The 14,437-nt window shown below is 34.3% G+C and overlaps 1 protein-coding gene across 3 annotated transcripts in view; it reads left to right on the plus strand.

The window, feature by feature from the left end:
* Positions 1–14,437, plus strand: part of RALGAPA1 (Ral GTPase activating protein catalytic subunit alpha 1) — a 270,966-nt gene that overhangs the window by 225,175 nt on the left and 31,354 nt on the right. For all 3 annotated transcript variants that reach the window (XM_049612882.1, XM_049612883.1, XM_049612884.1), the window contains one exon: positions 13,037–13,195. In XM_049612882.1, coding sequence (XP_049468839.1) covers positions 13,037–13,195 — 159 coding nt within the window. The remainder of the gene's footprint in view (positions 1–13,036; positions 13,196–14,437) is intronic.

The following is a 14,437-nucleotide window of genomic DNA, read 5'->3' on the forward strand; positions in this document are numbered from 1 at the left end:
CTCTAGCATTTCTTTTTAATTCTCCCTGAAAATTTCTATCTCTCTGCTTATGTTATCTATCTGTTCTCACATGTTGTCTGCTTTTTCCATTAGAACCCTTAGCATGTTAATCATAGTTGTAATTTTATCATCCCTGCCATATCTAACTCTGGTTTTGATGTATCTTCAGCCTCTTAGGCCTGTCCATACTGAGTCTCCAGGAATTTGCAATTACAATTTACATTTTCCTACCTTGCCACAAGTTTCAGACAGAGGTGTCTGCTTTGTTGTCATTCTCCATATTTGCCTGCCTGCCCAATTTTGGGGGCAGTGATTTGCTCTGTGACCTTACTTCTCTAATCTAAGAAGTGTATTTGATTTTCCAGTTTGTTCAGCTTTTACTTGTTAGGATAAAGTGGCAACTTCTAAGCTTCTTATGTACCATACTGTGAACTGGAAATCCCAGAATTTTATCTTCTCAAACACAAACTCTACCCATTAACAGTAACTCTCCATTCTCCCCTCCTCCCAGCCCTTGGTAAACACTAAGTGAATTTGCCAATTCTAAGTACCTCATGTAAGTGGCATCATACAGTATTTGTCTTTTTGTGTCTGTCTTATTTCACTTAATATAATGTGTTCAAGGTTCATCCATGTTGTATCAGGTGTCAAAATTTCATTTCTTTCTGTGGTTGAATAATATCCCATTATATGTATATAGCACATTTCGTGTATTCACCTGGTAGACGCACTGGGTTGTTTCTACTTTTTGGCTATTGTAAATAATGCTGCACTGAGCACTGTCATGTAAGTATTTGTTCGAATCCCTGTTTTCAATTTTTTAAATTTTTTTAATGTTTATTTTTTAAAAAGAGAGAGAGTACAAATGGCGGAGGGGACAGAGGATCTGAAAATGGGCTCTGTGCTGACAGCAGAGAGCCTAATGTGGGGTCCAAACTCAGGAACTGTGAGATCATGACCAGAGCTGAAGTCAAATGCTTAACTGACTAGGCACCCCCCAGTTTTCAGTTCTTCTAGATATATCCCTATGAGTGAAATTTCTAGGTGATAGGGAAATTGTATGTTTGGTTTTCTGAGGAACTAGAACTATTTTCCACAGTAATTGTGCCATTTTACATCCCCACCAGCAATGCACAAGGGTTCCAATTTTTGCACATCCTTGCCAACACTTGTTATTTTCCATTAAAAACAAATGTAGATATCTTAATAGATAGATGCATAGTGGTATTTCATTGTGGTTTTGAATTGCATTTCCCTAGTGACTAGTGACGTGCTTTTCATTGCTTTTTGGCATTTGTATATCTTCTTTGGAGAAATGTCTATTCAGTCTTTAACTCATTTTTTAATTAGGTTTGCATTTTTGTTGTTGAATTACAGAAGTTCTTTATATATCCTAGATGTTAATCCTTTATCTGTTATATGACTTGCAAATATTTTCTCCCATTTTGTGGCTTGTCTTCTCTCTTGATAGTGTCCTTTGATGTACAAAAATTGTAATTTTGATGGAGTCCAATTTATCACGTTTTTGTTTTGTTGCCTCTGCTTTTGGTGTCAGTTCAATAAATCATTGCCAAATCTAATGTCATGAAGATTTTCCCATATGTTTTCCTCTAAGATTTTTATCATTTTAGCTTTTACATTTTAATTTTTGAATCCATTTTTGGTTAATTTTTGTATATAGTGGAGATCAGGGTTCAACTTCATTCTTTTTCATATGACTATCTAGTTTTCCAACCACTATTTGTTGAAAAGATTGCACTTTCTCTCATTGAATGATCTCGGCATTCAGGTCAAAAATCAGCTGACTTTATATGCAAGGGTTTATTTCTGGATTCCATATGCATTTCTTGGTCTAAATGTGTGGGGAGGTCTTTTGCTTTAATTAAATGCTTTAATTACTGTAGCTTTGTAGTAAGTTTTTCAATCAAGTAATAAGAGTCCTACAACTTTGTTCTTTTTTTTTTTCCCCCAATATTGTCCTTACTATTCAAGGTCTTTTGAGATTTCAGATGAATTTTAGGATAGGTTTTTCTATTTCTACAAAGAACTTAGTTGGGATTTTGATAGAGATTGCATTGAATTTTTGGACCACTTTGTGTAATACTATCATCTTTGTGTGTGTGTGTGTGTGTGTGTGTGTGCGCGCGCGCGTGTGTAATACTGTCATCTTAACAGTATTAAGTTTTGTATTCAATGAACATGGGATGTCTTTCCATTTATTCCTGTAGTCTTTAAAGTCAACACTGTTTTGTAGTTTTTGGTATACAAGTCTTTTTCCTCCTCGGTTAAATTTTTCTGTAAGTGTTTTATTCTTTTTGATGCAATCATAAATGGAATTGTTTTGTAACCTTTAATTGTTCATTGCTAGTATATAGAAATGCAACTAATTTTCATGTGTTAATTTTGTATCATGAAACTTTGCTGAATTCATTTGTTAGCTGTAACAGGTTCTTTTGTGAAATTTCTACATATAAGTTTCATATTTTTCAGTGTTTCTATGGAGAAATAAGAGCTTAGAGCTTCCCTGGTCCACCATTTTGCTAACATCACACTTTAGAAAAACTTTTAACTTTTTTTCTTTTAAGCTAATTCTAAATTTAAAATTATTGGGGTGTCTGGGTGGCTCAGTCAGGCAAGTGTCCAACTCTTGATTTCTGCTCAGAGCGTGATCTCACAGTTTGTGAGTTCGCGCCCCACATTGGGCTCTGCACTAACGGCATGGAACCTGCTTGTGATTCTCTCTCTCCCTCTCTCTCTGGCCCTCTCCCACTCGCACACGTGGTGTCTCTCTCTCTCTCAAAATAAATAAACTTGGAAAAAATAAATAAACTTAAAATTATTTGGTAATTTACCAAGTGGAAAAGTGCTAATATTTTTCCCACAGGCAATGTGGGGAGAAAGGACACAGGCAATTGCATGGCATAATATTCCAATTATTTAATAGTGAGATGTCAGAAGTATTGTTACTTTTTTTTAAGTTTATTTATTTTGTGAGAGAGAGTGCATGCACGTGAGTGGAAGAGGGGCAGAAAGAGAGGGAGAGAATCCCAAGTAGGCCAGGCGGGCTGCACAATGTCAGCACAGAGCCTGATGCAGGACTTGAACTCATAAACCGTGACATCATGACCTGAGCTCAAGTCAGACACTTAAACGACTGAGCCACCCAGGCATCTCAGAAGTATCCTGACTTAAAATGTAAGCATATATTTATAATTTTTTAGAAATTTATTTATTAAAAAAATTTTTTTTAATGTTTATCTTTGAAGGAGAGAGAGAGTGTGAGTGGGGGAGGGGCAGAGATTGAGGGAGACACAGAATCTGAAACAGGTTCCAGGCTCTGAGCTGTCAGCACAGAACCCTGTGTGTGGCTCATCTCACAAGCTGTGACTGAGCTGAAGTCAGACACCCAACCGACTGAGCCACCCAGGCGCCCCATTTTTTAGAAATTTTAGAATGCAAGCATGTGAATTATTTCAGTTGTTAAAATAATTATGCCTGTTGGGTTTTTTTGTTAATGCCTGTTTTACTGAAGAAAATTACCCTCATTACTTAGGCTTTTTTACTTAAATAAAACAATTTAAAGGGTTTGTTTGTTTTAGTGAAAATTTTAAATTGTCACTACTTTCACATGCATGGTACCTACCATATGAAAGTGAAGCCCATCAAAATTATAAACAATATATAATAAAGCAACATCATTTTGGAAGGGTATAGTTCTCCTAGGTAATTTAAATCAGTTTAAATAAAATCTGTATCAGGATGGGACTAAATTGAGGCAACATTTCATTTAATTCAGTAGAAAGGAAAAATATACCTGGTCTCATAATTCAATATAACTATTCTAAACCTTTTTTTTGATAGAAGTCAAAACAATCTTAACATTTATTTCTCTATATATACTGAGTTTTCCTTTCCCTATTCCCTTTGAATCTTGCCCTTAATCTGCTTTTCAGAGTCTTAGTATGTAAGATTTTTCCAACAGGCTTATATTTTAGCTCTATTATAGTATCAATTTTGTTTTTAATAAAAGGTTAAACATTTAAACTTAATCATAGAAACCAGTTGTCTTATACCAGTTCTCCCTAATAAAAAAATCACTTTCTGTATTGGTATTTTTTCTCCTGAATTTAATAAATTCCACATTAGTGGTAATAAGTTGAGGCCTAGAACATGTGTCCTATTACAAATGAACAATTGGGTATCATTAGGTTGTCCCCCTTTCCTTTGTACATATATCTTTAGGTGTGTTAATCCATTCAGTAGACACATTAATGAGCACTGGTTGAAGTGTAATATTGGAGGAAGTAAGGCTCGTTGACCTCAGCATGGAGTTTAATACCTCTAATTAAATTAGGTAGTCGACAGTCAGTATAAAGAAATAGCCGTGCCTCTGGCAAGCTAGAATTATTTACGACTCTGGTTCTGTGTTTTAAACTTGATAGGAGAAAATCATTTATATCTATTTTATAGAAACTAATTTTAGTTCTCACTTTTTATTTACAAAATCATGTGGTGATTTTGTAAATTATTTTAAGCATTTTATTTTCTCAGAATGAGAGGTAAATATCCTTGAACCTGTTTAAATGTAGTGTTTTATTTCTTGTGAAGGGAAGCTTTTTCAAGTCTTAAGACAGTAGTAACAGAATTTTTACAACATAGACTATACTTCTTGAGCAAATTAATCAAACATTCAGTCTAACAAAGTACTCTCTTAGAAATATTATACAGCAAGTCAGTTTCCTCTGAAAAATCGTTAATGTAATAGACAGCACTTCATTTTCTGTTTTGGAATTTGGTCACAATAGTTTCCCAAATAAATGAGCTTTATTGACCTGCTTGGTCAGATTTTAATTTTAGACCTATTTTTCTTTATCTTATCTAGAAATAAAATTGAAATATACCTTACTTTCCAGAGAACTTTTATGCTAAATATAGTCTGGAAAATGAATTCAAAAACAAATTTAAGAAATAATAACAAAAACTTTTATTATTTTAGTAAAAGTAGAGTTAGTATAATAGTCAATGGTACAGAATTATACTCATGGTTTTGACCCCAAACTAACAATCTTACATAAAATAATTCTATTTTAATATCATACCCTCTACCCTTAACCCCAATTTCTGTAAATATATTATTTATGACAAGAGTATAGAGAAATGGCTCAGAATAAATTTATCTCACCACTACAAATGGTATAATTTGGATGGTATGGCAGTGACTTCTCATTGCATGTAGAATAAAGTTCTAATTCTTCACTACGGCCTTCAGTGCCCTACATGATTTGGCCACCTGCCTGCCTACCTCTCTGATCTCATCTCCTATCACTTTCCTTTTCATTTAGCACAATCTGGCCTCACTGGCTCTCATTCTGACCTGCCAGCATGTCAAGCTCATACCCGTCTCAGAGGCTATGCACTTATGTTCTTTCCATTTTAAATGTTCTTTCTCTACATCATCAGGCTTTCTCACTCTCACTGTTCTATCCTCAGATTCACATGACAGTTTGTCAGAGAGACTTATCCAAACCTTCCAACTAAAGAAGTCCCCTTCACCCAGTAACACTACCACATTACCCTATTTTATTCTCTTTATAGCACCTACAGCTCCTGTCATCATCAAAGTGGCGTATTTAAATAAATGCCATAATTGCAGATAATTCTGTTTTTATGCTGTGCACTACATAATGACAAAAAATTTACCAAGATAAGTACATGGTACTATAACTAGACTTAACCTAATCATGTCTTGTTCCTCTTCTCTTTTCTCTGAGCCCTTTCCTAGGTCTCCTCTCTTTTTCCTGTGGTCCTTTTTCTTTCCCACCTGTGTTTCTCTTTTTCTTCAGCACAAGCATACAGACTTGAACACCCTCTGGTGTTTTTCCAAGAACTGTGAAGTCCATGTTCGTCCAAATGTAACCAAAAAAGTCACCCCACATGTCTAAAAACTGTTGCTTCTCCTCTGAAACTTCAGAATCCAACAGTTTCCAAATATAATAGCTTTGTTTTCTTGAGTTTCTGTAATGGAAAATATTTTAAAGGAAAATTTTATTCTAGGCTTCTGGTTGTACTAGAAGAAAGTCCAGTATGGATTTTCTTTTCTTTTTTTTCAGCTGGTTGTTGGTATGTTTCAAAACCCAGTTTTCAAGCCATTGTCTTTTCAAACACACCTTCTGCACTTAAGTCACACATTTCAATAAAGCATTTTCAAGACTGTCTTTTTAATAGTCAGCAGTATATGTTGAGTGCCCACTCTGCTAAGGTAATTGTATACTAGATACCATGCCTATTGTTTCAAGAACCTTTTCTTAATTACTAAAAATGAATGATGCACCAGTTTGCATTCCCACCAACAGTGCAAGAGGGTTCCCATTTCTCCACATCCTCTCCAGCATCTATATAGTCTCCTGATTTGTTCATTTTAGCCACTGTGACTGGCATGAGGTGATATCTCAGTGTGGTTTTGATTTGTATTTCCCTGATGAGGAGTGAAGTTGAGCATCTTTTCATGTGCCTGTTGGCCATCTGGATGTCTTCTTTACAGAAGTGTCTATTCATGTTTTTTGCCCATTTCTTCACTGGATTATTTGTTTTTCGGGTGTGGAGTTTGGTGAGTTCTTTATAGATTTTGGATACTAGCCCTTTGTCTGATATGTCATTTGCAAATATCTTTTCCCATTCCATCAGTTGCCTTTTAGTGGAGGTTCCTCAAAAAAATAAAAAATAGACCTACCCTATGACCCAGCAATAGCACTGCTAGGAATTTACCCAAGGGATACAGGAGTGCTGATGCATAGGGGCAACTTGTACCCCAATTTATAGCAGCACTTTCAACAATAGGCAAACTCTGGAAAGACCCTAAATGTCCATCCACTGATGAATGGATAAAGAAATTGTGGTTTATATGCACAATGGAATACTATTTGGCAATGAGAAAGAACGAAATATGGCCTTTTGTAGCAATGTGGATGGAACTGGAGAGTATTATGCTAAGTGAAATAAGTCATACAGAGAGAGATACCATGTTTTCACTCTTATGTGGATCCTGAAAAACTTAACAGAAGACCATGGGGGAGGGGAAGGGGAAAAAAAGTTACAGAGAGGGACGGAGGCAAACCATAAGAGACTCTTAAAAACTGAGAATAAACTGAGGGTTGATGGTGGGTGGGAGGGAGGGGAAAGTGGGTGATGGGCATTGAGGAGGGTACCTGTTGGGATGAGCACTGGGTATTGTATGGAAACCAATTTGACAATAAATTTCATATTTAAAAAAATGAATGATGCAGACAGCAAGTGAACATATGAAAATATGTATGATCCTAAAATATATGAAAGTATGTTTTTTTTAACATGATTGATGAGTATATGATAGTGGGGTTTTTTGCTATATGTGGGTATCTGAAAGATAGGGAAAAGAATGAGGGCTCGAAGCAGTGAGTATTACTCAGTTTCAGTTTCTGCATGTTCATACCACAATCTCCTGAACTGCCAAACCTAATTAACCTCTGTGCATTCTTCAAGTACCGTAATAATCAGTTTTCTTTGTTATTTGCATTCAGAGAAATTTATTTAGAGTATTATCTTTATCATTAATTATTCATTTATTAATTCTTTTATTCTGTCTCCTTCACTGGACTTGAAGCTTTCTGAGAGCAGAGACTATGTTTGGTTTTCTTTCACCATTGTATCTGTCTGTGCCAGCCAGCACAATGCATTTAGTCATCTCTCAGTATTTGCTAATGTATCAAGAAAGATAGGTAAGAAGGAGGGAGGGTAAGAGAGAGGCCTTTTAAGAACTTATGAACTAGTGCAAGTATGTAGGATGACTTGAACATCTGACCTAGGGCAACGTTTTAAAAAAAATGAGATATAGGTAAGGAAAACAGAAATTGAAGACTTTCAGATTTTGATCCTAACTAATTATAATTAGTAGTTAGGTACTTTCAGTGGAAATGGGGAATTCAGAGGATAACCTGATTGTGTGAAAGATGATAAGTTACTTTACATGAAATCTAGTCTCCAGCTCCATGAAATGAATTCTATTTTGTGGCATTGAGGAAATCTAGAATTGAATGTAATCTCTGATAATTGTAGAAAATGAGAACACTGTCTTAAGATAGGCAAACATCTGATTTTCATAAAAGGACATGGAACAGTCCACTAACTATAAAAATTACTAACATTCATGAGCTCCATGTCAATGCCTGACAAAATAGGATTATTAAACAGATGGTTTGTGAGCACTTAGATAATGAAGTAGTGATCACTAGGAGCCACCATGAGTTCACCATAACAAATCACATCAAAGTAACTTAATTTGTTTTAATAGGATTACTAGACAGGGAAGGCCATAGACAGTATAAAGCATTTAGCTAAGTTGTTGTGGACAAGTTGAAGAAATGTGGTCTTAATAATAGTTCATTAAGTATATTCATGACTGGTTGTATAATCATATCTAGAGACCTAAATTAATTATCTAATGAGAGGCATATAGAGAAGTGGTTAAAGTATGGTTTTTGGAATTAGCCTGCCTGAGTTTCAGCTCTGGCTCTACCACGTAACTACTTATGTGACATGAGGCAAGTTTATTTATCTTCTTCAGCTTCAGTTCCTCACCTGTAAAAAAAAATAGGGGTAATAACAATTGTACTTACTTTGTAGCATTGTTGTTAAAATTCAGTTATGCCAAAGCACTTAGAATAGGGAGAATTTAATAAATGTTGGATATTTTTTCTTTTTTACTTATTTTTGGAGAGGACAAGCAGGGGAGGGACAGAGAGAGGTAAACAGGATCTGAAGCGGGCTCTGCACTGACAGGCTGACAGTAGTGAGCCTGAAGTGGGGCTTGAGCTCATGAACTGTGAGATCACAACCTGAGTCGAAGTTGGAAGCTCAACGTGAGCCACCCAGGTTCTTGATGTTGGATATTATTTTAACCAGGAGGAACATTGAAATGACTTGCCATATAAGGCTGTTACCCAGATTTGTCTATTTGACATTTTTATCTAAAATCTAAATAAATACACAAGAAATTGAATTTAAGAATAGCCCAAATCTGTGAAAGAGAGAGCCAACACATTGAATAGCAGAACCAGACTAACAAGATAGGTTTAAAGATAATCTGACCCTGGCAAGGTGAAATTTAATAAGAATAAATTATCTCTTGGAGAGAGCCAAACCATAAGAAACTCTTAAAAACTGAGAATAAACTGAGGGTTGATGGGGAGGGTGGGTGATGGGCATTGAGGAGGGCACCTGTTGGGAGGAGCACTGGGTGTTCTATGGAAACCAATTTGACAATAAGTTTCATATTAAAAAAAAAAGTAAAATAAGTAAGTAAATAAATAAATAAAAAGAATAAATTCTCTCTTTAATTCTAGCAGTCAGTTGTACCTGCTTAGGACTTTATACGAACAAGACTGAAGGGTTTGAATTAATCACAACTACTATTTGAGCCAACTTTGAAAAAATGCAGAAAATAATTCAGTTAACAGAACAAAGAAAGTCGTCCCACTATGAGCTTACTGTACTGGTCAGAGCATATATTAGTAATGTGTGCAATTCCAGACACCACAATTGAATAGAAACATCAATAAACTGAGGTAAATAATCCAGGATAATGAATAGCTTTGCAAACTCAAAGAGGAAGTAAGGACACATTTAACCTGGAAAATAAAAGTTGAAATCTACATTAGAGCAATCTTCAAATATCTGAAACGATAACATATAGAATATAGACTGGATTTCTTTGATAAGGATCATTGTAGAAGAACAGGCTTCAGGAACGCAAATTTTAGCTTAGCATAAAGAATGTTCTAATGATTGTAGCTCTTTAAAAATGAATAGGCTGATTTATGAAGGTATAAAGTTCCCAACCCTAGAAGTATTCATTCAGATAGAAGCAGGATTACTCGTCAGAGATGTTGCAGTGGGAGTTCCCGTATGGGGCTGGAAATCAGAACTTTACTTAGGGTCTCTTTCAGTGCTAATATTCTATAATGTATTGAGGATTTCAATTTTGTACATGTTAATTTCATTTAACTTCTTTATCTTCATGAATTGATAATGATAATCTGCTGCCTATATTATATAGCTGAATTAAAATTATTTCATCAGCATTTGAAGTGGATTTGGAAGGGCTGTTTGGTTGCCAATCATTTTACCAGATTTATCCCATAAACAGAAGTCTTGTACTCTCTTTTAGAAGTGATTAGCATCTGGGTACAAAAACATGTAGGTAGGAACTCTTTGAGAATTTTTGGAGTATAGAAAACCTGGTGAGGATACACAGGACACAACCTTGTAAGTCCTTAAGAGATAGAGAATAAATAAACATCAAATATTATATATTCATGTCAAAGTGTCAAACACACTTCACTTTTGAAATTTCTATTAACTGTTAATACTCAAAATTCATTCTTTCAGCAATCTCTCAAAAATCCCTAAGATATACATACCAATGATTAGCAATTTCTCAATTTGTGTTTATTATGTAGTAAGTTTTAAAGACTTAAAGATACAAAAACATGCCCAATCATGACAACATAATTATTAAAAAAAAAAAAAAGGTAAGGGATGGTCTTGAAGCTTTCCCCACAAAATGCTTGAATATGTTTAGCATGACTTTGTTATATGCATGGTTCTTTGCCATAAATAATATCTTCATTACAGCCTCTCAGTAAAAATGTATTATTTTTTTCCCATTAAACTTCTATAACAGACTTTTAAGACTCTGTGGTAGATATTTGAAGACAGGCTTTGTTTATAAGATAAAACTTTAGTTGCCCTTTTCTCTCATTTCTTTAGATAAGTAGGCACTAGAAATTATAGATAGCTTTGGCAAGAGTTCAAGGGTTAATGTAGCAGATAAATAAAAGGAATTTTCTGTAAATTGAGACCTGCATTATTTCAGTTGTCTTGTCTTTCCTAACCTAACTCATTTAATTTTAAAAAGTAAATACTTAAATTCTTCCTGACAGTGTGCTCAGCTTTTACTATCGTTTATTACTTCAATTATACTTGATATCACTTAGAACAATCTGCCATTTGGAAATCTCAGTATAGCCTGGAGCTTAGTATTAGATCTGGCTGCTATTGTAACATGTACAGCATATGACATTAATGTATCAAAATTAGATTGGATCATCCCTCCTGGTTAAATTTATTTCACATTTCTTTTGTATTCAGTTAACATAAACCTATTAGGGAAGCTGACACATGGGGATGGCTGTATAGGAAGGATATTTTTAAAGTATTTTGATTAAAAAATGAAATTATAGAGCCATAGCTTTTCTAAGTTGTGTAATCTGTTTGGTTTTTTAAAATGTCACAGAGCCCAAGTACCGAATTTATATCATTCAAGGGGTGTGTGTTTCGACACGTGTGTGTGTTGTGGTGTAAATAATGAAGAATTAAAACTTAAACAATATTTTGATGATTAGGCCTACCATCATGAATTTAGAGCAATAAATATGTTTATTGTTTCCAAAAAGGAAAAAATATTTAATACGCTTAAACCTAAAAAAGTCTCCTTAAAAGAAAATAAATATTTTTATACTATATTTCTAAAATAATAGATTCTGGTCTATAGGTTTAGCTGGGTACTGTCTTTAGAGTAATAGCTACCTCTATCTTATAATCCATCGAAGTATCTGAGAGGGCATTTCTTGCTTAAGAATACACATGTTAAAAAAAAAAAGAATAAAAATGTTAAAATTCAGGGATTTACCTTGTATTTTCAGATACTTTAGTGATGTTCATAGTGATTAGGATTTTCAAGATCGACTGGTGTTTGGGACTTTAGAAACCATTAGAACAATGGTTCTTGGCTTTTTTGGTATTACGTACTCCTATTTGATAGACTCTTCTCAGAAAAATACACAAATGAAATTTTGCCAAGTAATTTTCAAATATTCACAGACCCCTTGAACCTGGGTTAAGAACTCCAGGGTTAAGGGGCCCCCGGCTGCCTCAGTCAGTAGAGTGTGTGACTGTTGATCTTGGGATCATGAGTTTGAGCCCCAGGTTGGGCACAGAGCTTACTTAAAAAACAAACAAACAAACAAAAAACAACTCCAGGGTTAAGGCTAACAGAAGAGAGCCTTTCATTAATTGGATTTGACTCCTTTTTTTGTTGTTATTTAAATGACACATTTAAACTTCTCTCTTACTCTGTGGTCTTTAAGCCAAGTAAATTACATATTTCAAAAACAAATCATTTGTATGTTAGCTCATACAAAAAATATTGATGACATCCTAGTTCTCTCTTCCAAACCTTCCCATACAGTGTGTCCATTTATCTGAAAGCAGTCAAAGAGCCCATGTGAGATATGCACCAAAAATGCACTCAGATGTTGACAGTGACAGAATCCATTAATATACTAAGATAACCACATTGTATATTAAAATACATGTTTATACAATAATCTCTATGAAGAAAACTCAAGACTAATGGGCATTAAGTTCATTTTTCTAATAACTTATTAGAAATCCAACTTTTGGATGCTTTGCTTTTTTATCATTTTAACCACCATAATGTTAACTCTCTCTGATTGCCAGAAGCCTTTGTAAGCACCACAAATATTTAAACAACATCTTGAGACTGTAACAAATTTCAAGAAGTCTGTTTGGAAGAATTTTGTAGGCAACATTTCATAGGCAAAGAAACCCTGGAAATTTGTTGAACCAAACAGTCGACTTTCTCTTACTTAATAGGTTATTTACCCAATTTATGACTTACCTATTTCTTTTCCTTCTCTTCCTGTTGCCTTCTTTAGGCAGTTTTACTGCTCATTAGCACTTTGAGAGAATGGTCAGAAAAAAAGGAGTAGAATCTTAAAATATTCGCTTGTTTAATTTTTTTTAATGTTTGTTTATTTTTGAGAGAGAGCGCGTGCGTGCCGGTGGGGGAGGGCAGAGAGAGAGGGAGGTTTTAATTTCTTTATCTTTAAATATTTTTTATAGTATAGTATGTTGTCAGTAGCTGTATGAAAAACTGTATGCTTTTTCTAAAGCACTATGAACTATTTTGGTTTTCCAGTTGAGACATTTGGGAAATGATGAAGTACACATTGTTTGGTCAGAGCATACTAGAGACTACAGGAGAGGAATTATTCCTACAGAATTTGGTGATGTCCTTATTGTCATATATCCAATGAAAAATCACATGTTCAGTATCCAGATAATGAAAAAACCAGAGGTAAGAACTTACTATATTTTAATAATATTTTCTGAGCTCTGAATGGGTTTGTGAGTTTCTTCTTTCAGAGGGATTAGACTAGGCATCAGGTTGTGAAAACAGGGGAAGTGAGACAAAGACTCGTGTAACAATGTAAATTGTATAAGTCTGGTTCAGAAGGAGCTAAAACAGAAAAAATATCAAGAAACTATGTTCAAATGGGAGAAGTGCCAGAGCAGAAGTTCCTTTGTACTAAGATCACAACAGGGTTACCTTTTATTAAGAGGATGATTATAGTTTCCTAAAAGGTAAAATAAGAAGCAATCATTCCCTTTAGGTCAAGAATGTATGATTCCTTTATTTTTAGTTGGTATATCTTACTAAGGAGTACATGATTATTTAATCGTGTCACTTTTAATAAATGAAAGTTCTACAAAGTATTAAAAAAATTTGTTCTGGTTGGATGTCTTATACCATAGGGTTGAAACACACTTTCAAAATAATAAAAGTGTGATAGTGTTTGGGTATCTTTCTTACTTTTTTTAAATCAAATACTTTTAATTTATAGAAAACCTAGTTTTTGACAGTTGATCATGAATCTTTAGAATTTCTTGAATTAGACTCACTTTCCCACATGTGAATTTGAGCTTACAGCCAGGTTTCTTTAGGGTTTATATAAACCAGAGGTCAGCAAACTATGGTTCACCTCCTATTTTTGTACAGCCTACAAGCTAATAATGGTTTTTACTTTTTAAATGGGTTTTTCTTTTTCTTTTTCTGTTTCTGTTTTTGTTTTGTTTCCTTGCCCCTTTACCCCCAGGTTTTTCTTTTTTTAAAAAATCAAAGAAGAATATATAACAGGGACAACATATGGGCACAAAGCCTGAAATATTTACTGTATTATTCACATCCCATGTCCTTGCCTTCAGCTGTCATCTGTACCAACCATATTCAAATAGAATTACTTTGAAACTGTCAGTCATCTGATAAAAGTGACAGTTATCAAAATAGATTTTTTTTTCTAATAAACTATGTAATGAAGGTCTTTTAGGTTCTATAGTAAAGGTGGTCACAAAAATAATGAAAAACTAACTTGCTGCCTATGAGAATGTGTTATCTTTATTGTGTTTACTCAGTGGAAGAAAAGAAATTTATTTCCAGTGTTGAATTTTTGTGTACAGTTGAGACAACAAAAATTTGAAAATTGGCAGGGAATATAAATTATTTAGTCAGTTAAATGAAGCACAGTTCTGTTTGAATAGG

The sequence above is a fragment of the Panthera uncia genome (assembly GCF_023721935.1).
Source record: "Panthera uncia isolate 11264 chromosome B3 unlocalized genomic scaffold, Puncia_PCG_1.0 HiC_scaffold_1, whole genome shotgun sequence".
In the NCBI taxonomy this organism is placed as follows: Eukaryota; Metazoa; Chordata; class Mammalia; order Carnivora; family Felidae; genus Panthera; species Panthera uncia.